Source organism: Coturnix japonica, chromosome 7 (assembly GCF_001577835.2).
Source record: "Coturnix japonica isolate 7356 chromosome 7, Coturnix japonica 2.1, whole genome shotgun sequence".
Classification (NCBI taxonomy): domain Eukaryota; kingdom Metazoa; phylum Chordata; class Aves; order Galliformes; family Phasianidae; genus Coturnix; species Coturnix japonica.
In genome coordinates this window covers 19,740,416-19,760,267 of record NC_029522.1, presented here as the reverse complement: position 1 = coordinate 19,760,267, position 19,852 = coordinate 19,740,416, and the positions used below count along the sequence as shown (strand labels likewise).

Below are 19,852 nucleotides of genomic sequence, written 5' to 3'. Positions count from 1 at the left end.
CAAACTTTCCTATCCTTGTAAACTTATCCTATGTCAATGTATGCATGCAATTTTGTTTAGTACAGTTCTTGCAGTAGTACATGGCTTCTCAAAACTTATTACAAAACGTGAATAAAAATGGAGTCCTCTCTATTGCTGGCATACTTTGCAGCATGGGGATATTGAAGGCATTTCTCTAGCAACAGAATTGCAATCCAATGCATATAAAAGCTTAAAAATGTCTAAGCAGTTATAAATTATTCCTAATTCAAATCAGCATCATATGAGAAATTGGAGCCTTAGACATGGTTAAGACAACCAGTATTTCTTTTCAAATGTCTGGCATCCAGGACATAATAAATAAATGGCTAAAAGGACTGACTCCATGGCAACCTGTACATGCTTTCTTCAAAACACAAGCAATCTGTTCCTTTAAAAGACTTTTACTAAATTGCAGATCTCTGATTTTATGCTTCTGTTCAACAGTCTCCATTGATCAGTACCCTACGTTTATTCTACTAGTGACTTAATTAGAACATGACCAAAACTGTCTATCGCTTTTTTAATCAAGCAGCAACAACTAGGAAGATTAATAAAAATTAAAAATGAACTAGGAAAATTAACCTCTTGTCACACTATATGTTCACTGAAAAATTACAGGGGCTTATTCCATGTAATAATTCTTTCTTTGCTTAAAATCTGTTATTGTAGACTTCTAGATTTGGGAAAACAAACAAACAAACAAAAACCAGCAACAACAATGATCAAAAAACCTGATTAATTGACATCTTTAGTTTCTGACAGGTGTTTTACACGAAACACCAGAGCTGTTTTAATTATTTCATCATAGAATTATCATAGAATTACTCAGGTTGGAGAAGACCTCAAAGATCATCAAGTCCAGCCTCAGCCTATTCATAGTACCCTAACTCTAAGATATGGAGTAGTTTTATTTAGTCTTGGTCAAAAAAATTATTGCATTTTCTCAGAAAGGACCTATGCAGTCATTTAGAGACCAACTTACAAGGACTGGATATATTAACTATACTAACTTAACTGTACTCAAATTTTGAAGCTTGTAAATGCTTGTAAAAAGCAGCACACATCAAGAGTACAGTACTAGGGCTTTCCTTCTGCAGTTCCTTCAAGTTCTCTCTCACCACACAAACTCTGTTGTTGTTTCAACTTCCCATAGTTTGCAGAGCCCAAATCAGGGAGAAGAAAGAAAAAGAAAGCACAGAACCTTCAGATACTACCAACCACTGTGCTTCTGGATGAGAAAAAAAAACCACCATTTTTAAGCACCAGAAAGAAAATCTGGAACATAAAGAAAGGCGATATTGACATAAAGGGCATGACTTTTTTATATATCTTCCAATCCTCAAGCTGAATCAACTAGATATGAAATATAGGAGATCTGATAACTTCCTATTACGTCAACACTCTAATCACCTACAGTCTTTTAATATCTTCCTCGTCAATCTTACTTCTTATTGTTGCCAATTAGGAGCACATTTAACTTTAAGAATGAAAAGAAAGAATGTAAGACTTAACACATAACAATACTCTCATAATGACAAAAAAATAAAAATAAAAATAAAAATAAAAATAAAAATAAAAATAAAAATAAAAATAAAAATAAAAGTAAAAAATCTACCCTGACCTGTTCATTGTCTTCCTCCGGTTCTTTACCCCAGTTGACCTCTGCTGCTGTGGTCTGTGGTCATGCCTAATCAATTTATGAGGAACATCAGAATGCACTACATAGGGTGGGCCTGATAAAAACAAGCCTATTTCAATATCCTATTTTCAGACTGTGCAACTAGTGCATTTCACAGTAGCTTATAAAAAGTCACAATTTTTTAATCACAGCCGTTGGTTTCATGCAAATTAAATCAGCCAAGGTAATGCAGTAAATACTGTGATTTTCTCAAAGGCTGCTTATAAACCACTGAATTCTCCAAGGCTCTACTAAAATTATGAACTCAAGGAGTTTCACAACTCTGCACAGAGCTGTAGTCTGGCTCAGCTGTGGCAGTCTCTGAAGAGCAGTGATATCATTTCAATAGGCATTTGATATGGCATTAAACAAGATGATAGATTTAAAACACACCCAGCACAGTGGTTTTTCTTGTTTGTTTTTACCTTTCCTCAGACTTTCATATGCATGATTTTTGGGAAACAGCAAGTGATAAAATGCACAGTTCAGTTAAAAACAAACAGGACACACATGGGAGATAAGAAATAAGAAAGGTATGTAAAGGACACCCTATATAATCTTGCATATTTTCTACAATGCAATTTTAATTTAGGCTTTTCCCACAGTTTTGACTTATCCCTAAGGATTCATTTTTTATTAGAAAACACTCTAATAAGCAATCAAATCTGTTTTAAAAAGCCACTTCATGCATCAAATCCACAGAGATTCAGGAGAATCAAAATCCTTCCAGTTTCTTATAAAGATTCTTAGAATACTTGGAAGGCAATGGTAAGGATACAAAACTTTCCATTCATCAGTTATTCTGCTCTCCCGTGTTTATGTAAGGGACAGCAAAGTCATCTATCCACCGCTACAATATCAAATATTTGTTTATCTATTCAGCTGTAGTCATATAAATTTAAGGTGAAAAAATTATTCCCTTTTTGACTTTTTTTTTTAACCTGGGATTTAAAGAGTGTCTTACATCAACTTAACCTCCATAGATCTGCAGACTGAAAATTATTGCAAGACTAGTGTTAATGTTAGCTGTGGGCTCAAGCCAAAATACACTTGAATTTTTTAGAACCTAGATGTGAATTAGAACTTGGTGCTTGAATACAACTATAAACATTTATATTGTAGAAGGCTAAGCAGAGATGAGCTATTGTGTTGAAGGTGTATATATAAAAGAAGAAGTCAGTGGAATATTCATGCTGCACTGAAATTAGCCCACTACAAATCAATTGTGCTGTACACATTTACCAGTTTAACAGCAAGTATACAACCATTTACTTTCTAAGGTAAGAGAAACAGATAAATTATTGCATACAGAAGGAAAAAAAGAAAAAGAGTAAATAACTGCTCTTTGGCACTTTCATTCCCAGATTTGCTACCAAAACTAAAATGAAACAAGTACTCATATCAGGATACAAACTTCGTGAACATTTCTGAAGACTGTACTTAAGCTGTACCTGGCCTCTAGCTGAAACAGCTAATATTTTTTGCACATTGTCTATACTAATAAATTTTCTTGCTTGTGTGCCTGCCCAGAATTTCCAAAGACTTTTAAATGTGAGCTGCAGAATGCTGACATCTCCCGTTGAGATATCAGGACTTCAGCACACTCAGCAGTGCATAGAATCACACAAACACTGGGGTCAGAAGGGAGGTCTGGAGTCCGTCTGGTCCAGTCCATTGCTCAAGCATGGTCAGATACAGCACTGAACATACACATCATCAGTGCAAACACTCAGCTGCACAAGATCATGGCTACAACTGGTTACAGGTCAGGGACACACAGAGAATAGAGAGCTAGATGCCTTACGTTCAGAACACTGCAAACACACTGTTTAGTCTTATGAGAGATTTAATTATACACGAGGAATCTGCTTGCCAGAATCATATGGTTAGCTGCCAAATAATGCCTAGTCTGAGCCGTGTGAAAGGACTGTCTCAGCAACATTTACCATTTATGGTGTTTAAATGTAATTTTGGCTCGGAGGCTAATATGTCAACTGAGCTGCAGAGAATGCTTAACTCAAAAAAGCTCTCCATATGAGTGAACTCAGAGAGAATAACAGATTCTGCAAAGATCTCAAAGCAAGGTTCAGATTCATGCATACATGTACAGCCAGAGTTGTAAAGCAGCCTGGCCAGAAGAATTACAGTTTTTGAAAAGAGTTTCACCTCCCCAGATATTTTCACTGTAAATAAATCAAGCCGCTACTAGATCTCATATTAACAGTGCTACCAAATCTATTACTTTTTTTTTTTTTTTTGAGTTGGTGAAGCAGAAAATTGATATTATGACACACATCTCATCTGTCTCAGGCTTATAGAGTCAAAATATTCTCTGCTGTTTGAACTGCAGACTTGATATACATTGGAATGAAAAAAAGAAAAAAAGAGACCTCTGTACACTTGAGACATGCAGAGATGTTTCTGCTTTATTAAAGATCTCAGGTGGGTATGCTGTTTTGCATGCTTTGGTCATGAGAACTAGACAGTCAGGGATCTAGCATTGTTTTTTTACAGATCTACCTCCCATCAATTATTTCTGCAGTTATAATCTAGTTTTGTGCATAGAAGGCAAGGTTTAAATATGCTTGGGAGATTCTTTATGATAATAGCTTGTATGTTGTGCCCTGCATTACACAGAAATAATATTAACTCCATTCTTATACTGGCCAGGGTTGTGAAAGTTGTACAAAAGGAGCTGAATTCCACTTTATCCAATCTGACAACCTATTCACTTTACTGCACACTGCAGGACAGTAATCCAGCCTATGCCACAGTGCATATATGCTCTTTCTTCTCTGAGTCTTTCCCTCTGTATGTTATCTATCCAGGTATTCAGCATTTTATCCTCTGCTTTGTCTAACTCAGTTTCAACTGCAAACTGCAGCATTTCAAAGAGCTGCCACTCCAGATATCCCACAATCAAAAGACTGCCAATATTAGTAAGACCAACAATTTGTGAGAAACGTGATCAAAAGTCTCAGTTTAGACTGAAAAGAACAGACACAAAACTGCCTGCTGAGTTCACAGCTGATCTCTTCGGAGTCAGCAGACCAAACCCCTTGGCGACAGCCTCACTGGAAGCTTTGCAGCCAAAGTGCTGTTTGCTTTTGCCTTCAGAGCCATCTGCCTTACTAATGACTAACACTGCCTGTGAGTTATTTACATTAAGTGAGGGCTCTTTTGTCACTGCCACAGAGAGAAAATCCATGGAAGGCCTGAGAGTCTGTATATCTATGAAGTGCATTTATACAGCAGTTCAGTTGGCCCACTGCTAGCAAATTCCCCAACATTAGTTAGCCCTCTAGAAATGCACTCTGCACTCTGATACCTGCACTAATATAGCATTGTTGTAAATGCAATCATACTAGTTTGACATGGACAACTTCAGAAAATTGCTTTGCGTATCCTAGAACAACCCAGCAGTGAAAATGTCCATACTGCTGACACAGGATTTCACCTTTGCATGCACAATTTCTCTCTAGCTGCATAGGTAGAACATAACTTCATCACAACACACCTTGATCCATCATTTTGATTACAAAAAAATCCCCACAGGCTTTGCATGAATGGAAGTGCAATAGAAGCACAACAGGAACAAGCAGTCACAAAAAGTGCAAATGCCTCTGAGGATGCCACTAATGAAGCAGTGAAAGACCCTTCAGTCCTTCCCTCTTCAGATAGACCCACTGCAATTTATCCATATCAGCTGCCCTAAGAAACATTCTTTGAGATAGCTTCATGTCTGTGCTTTCAAAAGTACTCAAGCACATATTAAGTTAATAGTATTTGTACGTATTTTGGTGACTACTACTTTTCAACTGAAGACAGAATATTACAGAACTTGGCAATCCAAATTAAGACAGTTGGCCCCTTAGCCATTGCAGGGCTATTCCAAAGTGTGTTATAAAAAAAACATCTGTTTTCTGTCATTCTGGTGTACAACAGTTTAATGGTCACAGACCACAGTTGAAAACATCACCAAATGTAGGGGGCTTTCCTGTTGTTGGTGATCTTCTTTCTTTTTAAATTAGACATTTTTTCTCTCAGCTATGTTTTACATTATTAAAAAAAAGGAATTCCAGTATTTCAACTCATTCTGCAAGCACTCGTCCCTCATTTGCATGCAGATTTGGTTTATTTTTGACTGGAAATAGTTTATATCAAGAAGAAGTCTTTAGGGAACACCACTTATATTGATGGCACAAATCCTAAATCATTAAAAGCTTCTACACATGTTTTGCTTTTGTCCCTCATTTTTGTTCTCTAGCTGGTATTGCGTTTCATGTTTGAGTCCAAGTTGCTGAAAGAAGGCAATTTATTAAAAAGAGAAGCTAAGTTTTATGAGGTTTACAGCTGTCATTGACCCATGCAGAGCACTGGACCAAGAACTTTGGGACGCTCTTGAAGGCACTGGAACAGAGCTTCTTTGATAGCTAACATTAGCTCTGCTTGTGACAGCTTACCTCTGACCTTTCAACAAAGTAACAAAAGAATAAAAAACGCTTCATTTTCATAGAACTCCAAACCAATTCTTAATCATCGCAAAGCAGTTCTACCAGGCTACTGGCCTGGAATGTCTTTTTGACATTTAACAAGACTAGACTTGCATAGTTTAGAAAATCTTCTATAATTGTTTATATTTATGCTACACTTCAAGTATTGCAAATTATTTCAAACAAATACTGGCTTTGAAAAGCTGTTATAACTATTTCATCACTCCAGACAAGTTGGACATCACACTTCACTTACCTTAGGCAGAAGAGTATCTCAGAGAAACAAAACTGTAGCCTCTCATATAAGGATTCAAACAGAGGTTGCTCATTGCAGTGATTACCTTCTTAAAAAGATTAATGTCTACAAGAGGTCATTATGAGATAGAAAGGAAAACAACCCATGACTTAAAGACAGCATCTCTCACTAGTGGAAGAAAAGATGCCTACCTGATAGCCTTTCTTTCACCTGGTTATATTGCATAGTTCCACACACACCAGATAAAAGAGTGACAGGAGCAAAACAAACTGCTTTCCCAGAAGGCATCTCCCTTCACTGCTTGGGTAAACTGGTTACTAGAGCAGAGACTCTGACAGGCTTCCAGGTGACTCTAATCTGCTTGTCCAATGCTCAATGAATGACTACAGTAATCAGATTACAAGGGCTACAATCTTCCTAACATAGACACTTATGCTGGGGAAGCTGCACTAAAAAAAAAAATAACGTGTGAACAGAAAGTGGTTGGGGGAAAAGGGGAACAGATGTGAAATCAGGAAAGTGCACTGCTGGCAGGGAGGGAGAAATAAGGTCAAGAGGCAACAAGCAGAAACAACAGTGTTTGCTAAGTAGTGTTTGATCACTGAGGGAGGCAATGATAGGCCTCTATTCAAGACAATGTATGAAGGACTAGCATCAGCAAAACAGGTCCAGGAGGCTTCAGAGCACTGAAGCCATGGAGTATGATGGCTCCAAGCCTGTGTTGCTGCTATCACCCAGGCTTTGTGCCCTCCCTCTTGAAACCCTCTTGAAAACCTCCCTCTTGAAAAATTGGTTAATGATGCTCTGTTTGGAACTGGGAGGTTTGGGAAGTCCACATGATGAAAGAAGAGCTTCAGTAGACCAGATACTCTGCAGTGGGGCAGAAGTGCAAGACAGAAGAACATTCTCCTAGTTGTCAGCCCTCAGGTAAAAAGCACTTTATCCTTATACATTGGAAAAAGGAAATAACTGCTTATTTTACACGCAGAGTCTTTTTCCAAAGTAGCAAAAACTTCCTACTGTTGATATTAATTCATTACAGCACAATAGTAGATGGAGTCCATCATATGTCCCATCACTCTTCCTGATCTCCCTTACCACTGTAATCTTGTGTTGCACACCCAGATATTGGTGTGAATAACACCTTTCCTAGAGATGGACCTCGCTGTTGTCCCCTGTCAATGATTAGTTAACTGACAGAGACAACAACATGTCAGAAGGCTTCTTTGAGGTGTGAGGCAGATCTGAAGAACAGCTACTATCCCTTGGATCTGACCTCACTTCCAACTATACCAATTATTAATACTGTAACTGACTCATTCTGTGTAGGTTCAAGTCAGTTAACCTCTCCTCACCAGTTTCCTCTTCATAAAAAAAAAGTTAAAACACCTTGGCAAAAACCCGATTAATATTGATATTCAACCTCATTTTCCCCATCAGTGTGTAAGCACTGTCAATCCATTTCAGGTGATCTGAATGTACTCTGCACTTGCCTCTTAAAGGGCTGGCATTTTATTTTTTTTTTTAAATGAACTGCAAGGTGTATTTAGAAAATGGCTTGTGTGCTTAAATTGATACCACCAAACAATAGGAAGATTATAATATTAAATGAGAACAACAACAACACCACTAATGTCTACCTTGCATGTATAAAAACAGCAACAACTCAGTCACTCACATACTGTTTAGAAGCTTACAGAAAAACTTACACATCAGCCCCACAGCTTCCAAACCTCCATTTTTCCTATGTCCAGAAACTGATGTCTAAATTTAAATGGAAAAAAAAATATCTTACGTTTACAGAGTGACAAATGATAGTGCTCCAGGAATAGGGAGGTCTGGCACTAAGCGTTTGAGTAATCTGAACAGTTTCTTACATCTCATTAGACTGATTAATCTAGCATTTTATCTGCTGGGTTCATTCTCAGGAGTTCATCTTTAACCTGTATCTCAGCTTTAAGAAAACACCATCAGAGAGAAGAGTGTCAGAGTTCAATTCAGTCTACTTAGTGTTTCACAAGATCAGAATTAGCTTCACCTTGATTAACTCACTTTCTTCAGACTACCTAATGAACCTGTGCCTATTCAGTCAGCCTGCCTTTACTTAAGAGATCTTCAGTTGAATGATTAGCTGGAATATGCTTAATTTTTAAGACCAGTACATTTGTTATATAGAATCATGCCTCCCTACTGTAAGGCAGGGACACCTAACACTATGCCCCATCCATATGAAGTATGAGATTTTTTCAACAAGATTCCAAAACTCCACAGGAAAAAAATTAATTGCCTTAAGTTTTTTTTTCATAGGGAACCAAGGAATGACTGACTGACATTGCTGGGCACTAGGCAGAATTTGTACTGCTTAATAATAGGGAGGCAAAATTAATCCAAGACTGATGACTTGGAACAAATGCTTTGCCACAGTACAGGGCCAGACACAAAGCATAATGAAGTACTGGAAAAAAATCTGCATATCTATCTTTAATAGGACTTGGAGCAGTAGACCTTTATAGGCCTTTCCTTTATTTCCTTTATAGGAAATAATTAGGGTCTTCAAAATGTTGTTCCCTATAATGATTCCAAGGTTTTCCTCTGGCAAAAAGAAAGTAACAGATCTTTTGAAGGACAAAGAAAACAGGAAAGATCAGAAAGAACATAAAATATGGCCAGAAAATACCTGTAACGTCTTAGCAGATTTAAGCATTTTAATGTTAGTATTCAAACATGAGACTTCCTTTTTTTTTTTTTCCTCCCTTTTAAAAACCCATTACTGACTATTCTTCCTGTCAGGATTGGACTTTTCTGAGTTATTTTTGTGCTTGTTTTAATTTAGAAGGAGAAGCTTCTTTCTTTTGAATAAACATACTGTGTTTTGCTGACACATCAGTCCAGGTAGAGGTTGTGCCCCACCATGAGATGCTGCATAAAAACATCAAAGCCAGAAACAGCAATATGAAGTGAAATGCAGCACAGACAAACTCGGTGAGGTGTCCAAGCACCAGAGCAGCAGGTTAAAGAAAAGCTGGCTTCTGACATGGCTCAAATACTATAGCACAATGATTAATTCTGTCTTAGATTAAATACAAATAGATTTCAGGTACCAAAGGAAAATATTTCTCTAGCAATGAATGAACAAACTGAGCACTGCATGAAACCCAAAAGCTTTAAATCATGTGGGAGATAAAAAGGAAGAGATGAGTTACAATTCAGAAACAATTTGTACAGACTTTATCCCAAAAATCAGTGTCTGGTCAGGAGAGGATTTATGAAGTTCTCTCTCTTCCTGCACGTACACTGATTTCATGCTGTAATCTCTGCAAAAGCCGAGCATTTAGAGAAGCCTTAGCTGCAGCATTGAAAATCTCAAAGAAAACTCAAGGCAGTAAGTATTTGATACGACATCTGATGGAAATAAAAGAGAAGCGATTTGGAAAACAAGATCTTAAATTTACTATTTCTGTCTGGTAAATCCACATTGCACTGAGTCTTGGGGAAAGTTACTGTAATCCTCATGACAACAGGAACATAATGAGTTTTAGGGAGGAAGTGGAGAGAAGAGCTAAAGTTGTAAAAATGTTAAACCCATGGCCTTACAGCCTGTCATGAGTGTTCTCAGTACTGCTCCTGTTTTTCCCTGCTCCATGACTCCAAGGAAACAAAGTGGGATGTGAAATGGAGGAATAAGGAGGAATAACTGCAGCAGTGCAGCTTTTGAGCTCAAGCCTAACTGAGGTACAGGAGGGATTCAAATCAGTGCAACAATAACTAAGTAGCTTGAAATAGCTCAAAGTACAGAACTCTCGGGAAAAGACAGGTGAATTTTGCTCCCATGTTAGCATTGAATGTCAACCCTAAAATAACTCCGATTTGCTTAGTAAGAGAGGGGCTGTCTTTTTGGATTCTGTGTCTCAGTGAAGGATCAGCAGGTCCCATATCAACTACTGCTCCCTTGAGGAGGAGTTCTCTTGATTAGCCCTCAGCTAAGCCAGATGAAATGCTTTGGAGAAATTAGAAATGACAGCTTTGAGAACAGATTAGGTTCAGGCTTATTTTAAGTCAATATTTTTGTGCTTTGTGCCCTTTTTTGGGGGGTGGGGTAGGTACTGCATTTCCAATTCTGTAATCAGAAAATTAACTCATAGATTAACCAGAATTTCTCTAATTTCATTTTAAGCTTGCCTAGTGTTTTAAGTGGATTCATATAGACTAAATAGGGGCAGGTATATTGCTGAAGTGCTGACTCTTGGTATCCCAGGGATTAGGGTACATTCCTCACCAAGCTGCATGCACTGATTTGGGGTGGATATTATTTGTCCTAGACAAATGAAATAATTCCCATGGCAACTGTCACTCATCAGTATGTTGAAGAGACAGTGACAAAGTATCATAACTTTGAGAACAAAATAACTTGCAGATGACAAATACCAAATAGTTCTGAATATAGGGGGAGGTGAGGTCTGATCATCTAACAGCCATCAAACAACCATAGAAACTGATACCAGATGAGATTATAAGAACAAAGAACATAATGCTGATTGATACTACTTCTCACTGTACGATACTGGTACTGTATCTATAGGATTCTGTCAGTGATGCCTGTCATCACTGCAGTAGTGATGACATAGAGATACTCACCTTTGACTGTGACCTGAGCACTGCATGACGCCCGTCCTGTGTTGTTTTCAGCCAGACACGTATAAATGCCATCATCTTCTGGCAAGGCATCTTGGACAGTCAATTTTGCAACTCCAGCTTCAAAAGTGGAATGGGCATACTGAATTGGTTGTTCTACAGACAGAAAGGAAGATAATCATCCTCATACATCAGCTGGAAGTTTGAAAACCAGTTCTCATTTCCGCTGAAATCTGGATGCTTAGCAGCAGTTTGTATATTAAAGCACAGAGCCAAATGCTGCTCTCAGGTTTACCTTTCAATTCTGAATAGATTATCTTTCAGACAGGTAAGAGATGTCTTTTGTGTTTGCTCAGACATTACTTATATATTGTACTTTGCCTGAAACAAGACACTGACATTGCTGTCCCAGTGTACAAAATCTGCTGGGTGTGATGAAGCATTTGAAGTTCCTTAAATCATATATTTTGCAATGGAAGACATTCCAAGAGAGGCAGTAAGATCCATGATGCAGCCAAGAGATTGATTTATCACACAGTAAATCTACATTGGAGCATATACAGTCTGGTAGCAGACAGGTACAGTCTGGTGTATACTGACACAGCAATTAAGAAGTACATTTTAAGAAACTGGTTCTGTAAATCGGTATGAAAAACGCTGAGATGTTACTGTAGTCTGATTAAAGTTGCCTTGCTTTTGTTTCAGAAACAGTCATCAATCTCGGCCATTCTGAAATGCTTCTGCAATCTGTTTTCCTCATATTAAATACTTTCCACTACTGACTCATCATTGGTTACTTTCCCAGTGTTTGCTACACGTAAGAGGGCCTGATATCTGCTCATGAACGCCATGCTGGAAAGAGAAACTAGTATCATCTGAAAAGAGGGATAAACAGATGTGACATTTACCACTTGGGAAATCATGATCAAAAGGAAGGTTAAAAATTAATTTCATTGCTAAAGTGATTTTTTAAAAAAAAACAGGACAAAAAACTCTGGGGATTCTTAGAGCCAGCTCTGCAGTATCAGCAGGATAAATTAAACGATGGCCCAGATTTTTCTCTTCTCGCTGATTTCCAACATTAAAAATATTTAGAGACAGTTATTACCTATGCACTATCTGCATATGAAATTTAATTCTGAAATTCATTTAAACAATGAACTTGATCCAATATTTGAAAAATAATACATAGATCAGGGCAGATGATTTTCATGTCTTATAAGTTATTTGTTTAAGTTAGCAAATTTTCTATCTCATGAAAAACTGGGTTGAACACTTAATCAACTGCCCAGAAGGCTTCAACTTTAGAATAAACACTCTCCACCTCCTTCATAGATCATATCTGTATTACTAGTTCCCTTGAGCTCCCTTTCACTCAGCTGAACAGACTGCTGTAAGTCTTGATTAAGTCAAAACATGTATTTTTGCATTTAAGAATAACATTACATTGAAATATGTAAATGTAGAGCTTAGGTCTTAACAGAGGAAGCTTTTGGTAAGAGAGAATGGAGTACTTAATTGTCTTTATGGTCTGAATGTAGAGTACTTAACATGATGAGAATGCTCTCTGGGATTCTTACCCAGAATCTATGGTGCCTACTGATATTATGATAATTACCAGGTCAGAAATAAACTAAGGATAAAAGATGCATCATCATTAAAAAAAAAAAAAAAAAAAGCACAAAAATAGGATAAGTGTCCTTTGCGCAAAAAGAAAACGTTCTCCTTCAATATTTCCCCAAATGAAAATATCAAAATTTGAAATTTGTCCAGGGATACCTTTCATATCCTTTCTCACTGCAACTCAACAAAATGGTATATATCTGCCCTGAGAACAAACCGACAGTAATATTATAACTTACGTCCATTTTACTTATAGTTTGATCTAATCAAAACAGCTCTCCCAGTAGTGAAATGTTCCCTTCTCTTAAAAGCAGAACAGTCAAATCTCCATGACAGTTTGGCAGCAGAAACAGTAACAAAAATACCTTACTGGCGTGGCATGTTATGCCAGAAGAAGGGAAAATTTCCCCTGGTCCATTTATTAAAAGCTTTCTGGAAAGATCATAAAGATATCCTCAAACAAAACACCACTCAGAATTGTTCTGTTAAAGTTGTGGTCATACTGTTTTTAAATTCAACAGAAAGATGTTCAAGTGAAAAAAGAAGAAGGAAAGCACAATGGGAATGAAGACATTTGGAATACAGTGATACAGGCTTTATTCCTGCAAATTAAAAAGAAGTTAGTAAAAACATTTCAAGAGGCTAAAGTAAATTGAAGTTGTGTACCAAAGTACTACCACACAGAGAACTTGCATAAATTTATAATGCTTTGGTGAGGCACTACAACAAAAGAAGCTTGCTTTCAGGGAATTTGCCAGTAAATCAGCAATAATTCTGAGAGCAACTGAAATTAAAAAGGAGAATTAAAGCAACAGGACAAAAGAACTGTCTTTTAAGAGTTGGAAAAAAAGCTTTAAATCAATACAGTAGGCCAGGAACTAGGAATTAATCCACATTTCAGCCAAATAGCTCTTATTTCTGCAGTTTAGATGAATATGGAAGCAAATCCTTGTCCACACAGATACTAAGAAGTAATTAATGACGATGCACACCTTATGTCATCTATTTCTTTTTCAGCTTAGTTGAGCTAAAAGAGAAGTCAATCTACATAATGGCTTGGGAAATGTTTTAAATTTGCATGCAGCCACTGCTGGTAAAACAGTAATATCTAAAGTAGTACTTGTATGTTACACTGCATAAAGAGATGTAAATATTTTTAGTTCTGGCATGCTGTTGATCCCTCTGAGACCACTAGGAGGCAGAGTAGGCAACATAGAGGCTATGTGGTACAGAGGGCTGCCTAACCTAGGAGAGAGAATCTTCCGCTTTTTGTTTCTGAAAGCAGTCTTCTATTTACGTTTCTTATGATTTGCTAACTTGGCAAATCATTACTCACCTAATATACGTACTTCTCTCACCGTTCCTTTCAAAAATTTAATTCATTATCATTGCCATGCATGGAAGACAATTTGCATTTGATATTTTCTTGTGAACTTTACACATTCTGTCCTGCATAAATAGTGCTGTACTTTGAACAGTGGTACAGTTGCTTTCAGCAGATTACTTTTTTTCTTTACAGCATCCCATCACTTATGAACTGAAAAAACATTATATTCCAAGCACAGACAGCAGATTGTAACACACATTTATTTCTTAAATAAAAAAAAAAACAAAAAACCCTATTTCTCTGCCTCTAATTATAAACTGTGAATATATTATTTTGTTCATCTGGTCAGTTCATGAAAGACTCTATTCACTTGCATTGCTTTGTCTGCTTGGAAATTCTGCTTGACAAAATACAACTTTTTTCTTTATTTGCTTGTGGATACTAATATAAGCAGTTTGTAGTATCTAGTTAGCCAGTAGACTTGAATATGTTTGCATTCAAAAGGAGATCACAGCAGCCAGTTTGACTGTTATGTAAAATAACGGTCCTAGGCATGTACATGGAATTACCAGCATTAAACTATTGTTTATAATCCATTCAAATTTCTATTGAAGTGGTATATAAATGTTATGTATCACAATCAGATGCAAGACAGAAAAGCATAAACATATAGTGATACGTTCTAGGTTTCTAGAAAGAAAGAAGTACACATTCATCTTTAGAAAAACACACAGTATCCCTAATTTTTATTATTATGATAGCTTATTGTACTTCTGTACCTCAGAATCACCATTGCCTTTTGATTTAAGAACAGAGTTAATGTGCTGGCTTTCACCTACAGAACCTTCAATGGTTTGAAATCCGATGATCTGGGAAAAGCTGCCTGTACCTCCTTGTGATATTGATCTGACTGCAGTTGGAAGCAATAAAAACACGGTTATACCTGACTAGGTGCAGACTCAGCTGAGGTCAAAGGAGAAAGGTCAAAGCATAAAAAAAATGTACTGAAAAATGGCAGGATGGCACGATGCATACTGAAGACCTACAGAAACCTGTACTTATTGATATCTAGGCTATATTTTTTCCAGGAGACAATGGTTTTCTAGTTGGTAAAGCCACATCAATGGAGATGTGTGGCTGCATTTGGAACTTGAGTGTCATTTGAGATGCATGCTCTGTGTGATATGGAAGACAATTGGCTGTTACTACATCAGTCATGACTAAAGGAACTCTGTATGGGCATGAGGTACCTTTGGAACACAAAACTGAAATAGATGACCCTGTTGGTAGGAGTTACTCCCTCTGTGCTGCGAGACACAATTAGTTGGCACAGGGATTCTAACCCAGTTTGCAAAGGAAGAACTGCAGAGTAGACAGAGAAACAAACGATTTCCAGTGGGAGAATATCAGAGCTTTCATTCACATATGTTTCATGTTGTAAATAAAGCAGTGGCCTTTCTATTCTAGACATAGAGTTATTGCGAAGGAGAACAGGCCTGGCTGTGGGAACATACCGATCTCAAGGTCATGGTTCGTTTGCCCTGCCACCTTTCTGAGTTATTCCATTTACTCTGAGCAGCTTAAAAAAAAAACATTGATCATGTACAAATAATTCATTTTAAAACAATTCTGGAGGAAATAGCTTTATGGTGAAGCATGCCGTTCTTTGTCTTTAAATCACACATACAAAAAGGGAGAGTCTGCAAAAAATCAATTGTGATTCAGGAGTAATAGAAGTGATCAATGGTTAAGCAGAATAAATCTGTCTAGTATTTAATAGATATGACTCCAAACAGAAAGAGCTGGTAGTCAAAGCGTGTAATCCCTGAGTATCTGAAATTATTTGGAATCTTAGCAGAACACAGATGTTTGAGAATATATTAAGAGGGGACCGCTAAGGAGGCTTCCATGCTCAGTTATTTAATTACAGCATGGGACGAGAGACTGGAATTAAAAGTATCATCATTTTTTTGTCTCTTGATAAGTGTTCCTGTACAGCATTGGAGTCTCAAGGAAAATCCTTCTAGCAGACAAAGAATGAGTAAAGCTGTAATTTTAATATGTTGGGCACACAGATCTTAAAACTAAGTATGACCTACCTAGGGGAACAACAGGTGAAATCAAGCATGGATTTCCCTCCAACCTTAAAGAGTAATACGGCACTTAGTTTGCTTATAACATTTTTCCTGCAGGATCATGATGATAATGTGCTACCCTTAGAGGAGAGGCTCACAACAAAGGAGTAGGTGTATCATGGGATTCAGCGTACAGTAATTCAGCTTTTAACAACAACACAGACTTTGTTGCAGCATGGTAAAAACTGCACTTAACATAACTCAGGAAACTCATATGTGTACAGCAACACTAAATTCCCTCCTAGACATACTAGAAAACTGAAAATATAAAATAGATTAGAAAAATACTAGAAAATATAAATAGATTTCCTAGTATACTATCTTACAATGAGTTAAGAGTCCAATATTCACAGCCATGCTATGTCCTGATCAGAATGGCATTTGAGATTGGGATCATAAGTGTGTGCACGTGTGTATTGTATACCAGAGGATTCCTTACCATTAAGAAGCCATGTAATCTCAGGCACAGGTACACCTCCTACACAGCACTGCAGCACAAAGTCTTGCCCTTCACTTACGGTGCATCCTTTCAAGACACTGGAAAAGCATGGAGCAACCTCTTCAACTTTAGACCCTTTAAAACCACAATGAAAATAGTTTCTTTAGCCCAAATTGACAAAATTACCTTTGCCACTTCATGATGTTTTCTAGGTACATTTAGGTGACTTGGCTGGGCTAATAGATTAAATCGTGTCAACCAACAAAAAATAAAAATCCACCTATTGCAGTCAATCACAAAAAAAAGATATGCAACACATTGACAGAGTGCTCAGTGCAAGGAATATGAAGAATAATTCTCTTCATGTGTTTTCTCCCAGAACTTCCCGAGTTTCCCCTGTCTGGCAGCAAAACAACAGGGTAACTGCTTATAGATGTCTCATGAGACAGAAAGTGAGAGTATTTTGGGCACACTAATTTAAACTCAGGCACAGTAAACAGAGAAATAATGCATAAAAATTATCATAGCTCCAGAAGAAAACCTAAAACCAGGTGAAAATATTAGAATTTAGGACAGGATTTCCTAAGAGGCCAACAAATCTTTCAGCGGCCAATAAGGCAGGGCTTTCAAGCTCAAAATTATTTGCTGCTGGGAGCTGTACTTGAATTTGGCAGCACGCATTTCTCATTCCTTTTTTTTCTTCTTGCTTTACTGCACAGGATCAGTTTGTGCTCACATAACATTTCAGATATGCAGTGTCTTATAGAAATGCTAAGCAACTCTAAGAGGACTTCATGCAGAACAACAACAAAATCTTTGGCAACCTGTATCAAACACAAGCACTAATGTAAAACCCCAGTGGGAAACAGTCCTTCAAACCATTTGATGAGATGGTTTTAATTATACAAACAACAACAACCGGATCAGAGACAAAGCTGATGTAGGAAGTGGTTTGCCAGCTATCTGTCACATTAGTGACAAAACTAGAAATCAGAATTTATCAGCACTGAGAAAATCAAGTAGGAGTCTAGCACTGACCAACAATGCTTAAAATACAGGAAAAGCCCAGCTACAGTTTTCAATGTGAAGATGGGCTCACACACACTTACTTTTGACAGTTAACAACCAGCTGGTGGAAGTTTGGCCTCTGGGGTTGAAAGCTGCACAGCTGTAAGATCCACTGTCCCCCAGGCAGGCTTTCTTTAGCCATAAGCAATGAGTTCCATCTTCTTCATAAATTTGAACACCTTCTCCAGTTTTAATAGGTGCACCCTCTTTGAACCACTCCACATCTGGTTTTGGTTTCCCTGAAACTAGACAATGAGGTTTGAGTTGTTATAAATAAGTATTCTTCTTAATGTAGTTCAATTTACTTCAGTAGGTATAATTTATACATACTCACTGAGGTTTCTATAATTGTGTAAGTGATATACTGAGCTACCTCCAAAAGGACAGTTTGATATTTCTGATCCTCCCAAATGTTTCAGCCAATCCAGCTTTAAAATAGCAAATGTTTGGTAACTAGAAAAAATCAACAAGCACTTCTATCTGAAAATTGTTCCTCTAACAAGTCACAAACACACACATGCACACACACAAAAAAAGATATTAAAGAAAAAACAGCATCACCACCATTCCTTCCTATCTTGCTAAATTGATTTTTCCAAGTGCCCAGCAGACTATGGTACCTACCACTGAAACTGTTATTGTGATTGCTCATCCTGGCAATATACAGACTGAATACAAGAAAGCTATCAGTGTATATAAATATGTGAAAGGAGGGTGCAAAGAAGATAGAGCCAGGCACTTTTCTTCAGTGGTATTCAGTTATAGGACAAGAGACTATGGGAACAAACTGAAACAGAGAAGGTTCTGTCTGAACACAAAGAAACATTGCTTTACTGGGAAGCTGGCTGAACACTGGTACAGGTTGCTCAGGGAAGTTGTGGAGCCTCCCTCCTGTAATATAACTTTTTCCCAGCTAAGGTTCAGATACAGAGAGAGCAGACAGCATTCTAAAACAGTAAACTTTCAGGAAGCAGAAAAGCAAAACAGCTACATGTATCTTTACTCTCTGCTTTTCTTTTATCAGAGGTCTGGAAAGCTAGACTGGTCCTAGCAGTGCTTAGGGAGGCAGTAGCTATAATGGGTGAGAGGAGAGGAGTGGTTGCCATAAAAGGTCACCCACACCAATCCTGATTTCTCTTCAGCAAACAGGACTTTCACCTTGTTGATATTCCTTCTCAACTCAAAACATTTCATCCACTGTAACAGAGTCTCAGCCTGGAAGAAAGGTACAGGCAGGCAGGAAGCAAGGGTGGGAATATCAACAGAAGAGGTGTATAATACACTGCAGGAGACCCTTTCAATGGAGAGGATACAAGGGTAAAAGAGTCTCTTGCACCCTCCTATAAGAAGCCCTTAAACTACTCTCTAGAAATGGTGACATTGATTACATCTGAGGAAACATCAGAGAAGGCACGGATGCTACTGCGTGGAATTACTTGAAAATTTCATTGAGTGATGTGGAAACATAACATTCATTATTTATTTCCAAAATGCTTTAGGAGGAGGAGGGCAGCTTGCAGAGAAGGAGGAAGTGCTTCACCACACAGAACAGGAACCTGACTAACTCTGGGGTTCTCATAACTTTCACACTTTACCTTTGCTCTTGAATTTAATCTCCTGTCCTTCTGATGCTTCCAGGCTCTGTGGGCGACTCTCAAACTGGGGAGGAATTCCCAAAGGCTCTCTCTTTTCTTCCTTTACAGACTTCCGGGCTCCAGCTCTGTTTTCTGCTTCTCTACTCCTTGGACTTACTTGTCCTGTCAGAGATGGGTTTTCTTGATTTGTAGTTGTCATAATGGGCTGCACAGTCCTTTTCCTGTCTTCAGCCTGTCTGATGAAAGTAGTCTGGGGCTCTGCCTTTGGTTCTGGTTGCACTTTGACAGCTTGTAGTGTGATGGTGCTTGAAGTTTTCTGTAAGACCTGAGGCCCCTTGGTTCCTCTGGATTCTTGAAGAGGTACTGCACTGACTTCTTGGTTCTGTCCCTGCTTACCATCTTTGGCTTCTCTGGAGCTGTAAAAGGTTTCTTTCTTTGCTGATACCCTGTCTTTGGTTTCAACCATGAGTTCAGTGCTGCTGGATTTTAGATCTTTAGCAATCCCATTGCTAGTTGCCTGTTTGAAATCTGAGTTTTCAATAGCTTTAGTTGCAAGTGCTGTTGGTTTCGGTGACATGCTGAGGG

At 37.8% G+C, this 19,852-nt stretch overlaps 1 protein-coding gene across 2 annotated transcripts in view; it reads right to left on the bottom strand.

The window, feature by feature from the left end:
- Nucleotides 1-19,852, bottom strand: part of MYLK (myosin light chain kinase) — a 171,234-nt gene that overhangs the window by 74,727 nt on the left and 76,655 nt on the right. For both annotated transcript variants that reach the window (XM_015868725.2, XM_032445928.1), the window contains exons 8-11: nucleotides 19,268-19,845; nucleotides 17,714-17,917; nucleotides 16,605-16,739; nucleotides 11,084-11,236 (exon numbers count right to left, since the gene is read on the bottom strand). In XM_015868725.2, the coding sequence (XP_015724211.1) occupies nucleotides 11,084-11,236; nucleotides 16,605-16,739; nucleotides 17,714-17,917; nucleotides 19,268-19,845 (1,070 nt within the window). The remainder of the gene's footprint in view (nucleotides 1-11,083; nucleotides 11,237-16,604; nucleotides 16,740-17,713; nucleotides 17,918-19,267; nucleotides 19,846-19,852) is intronic.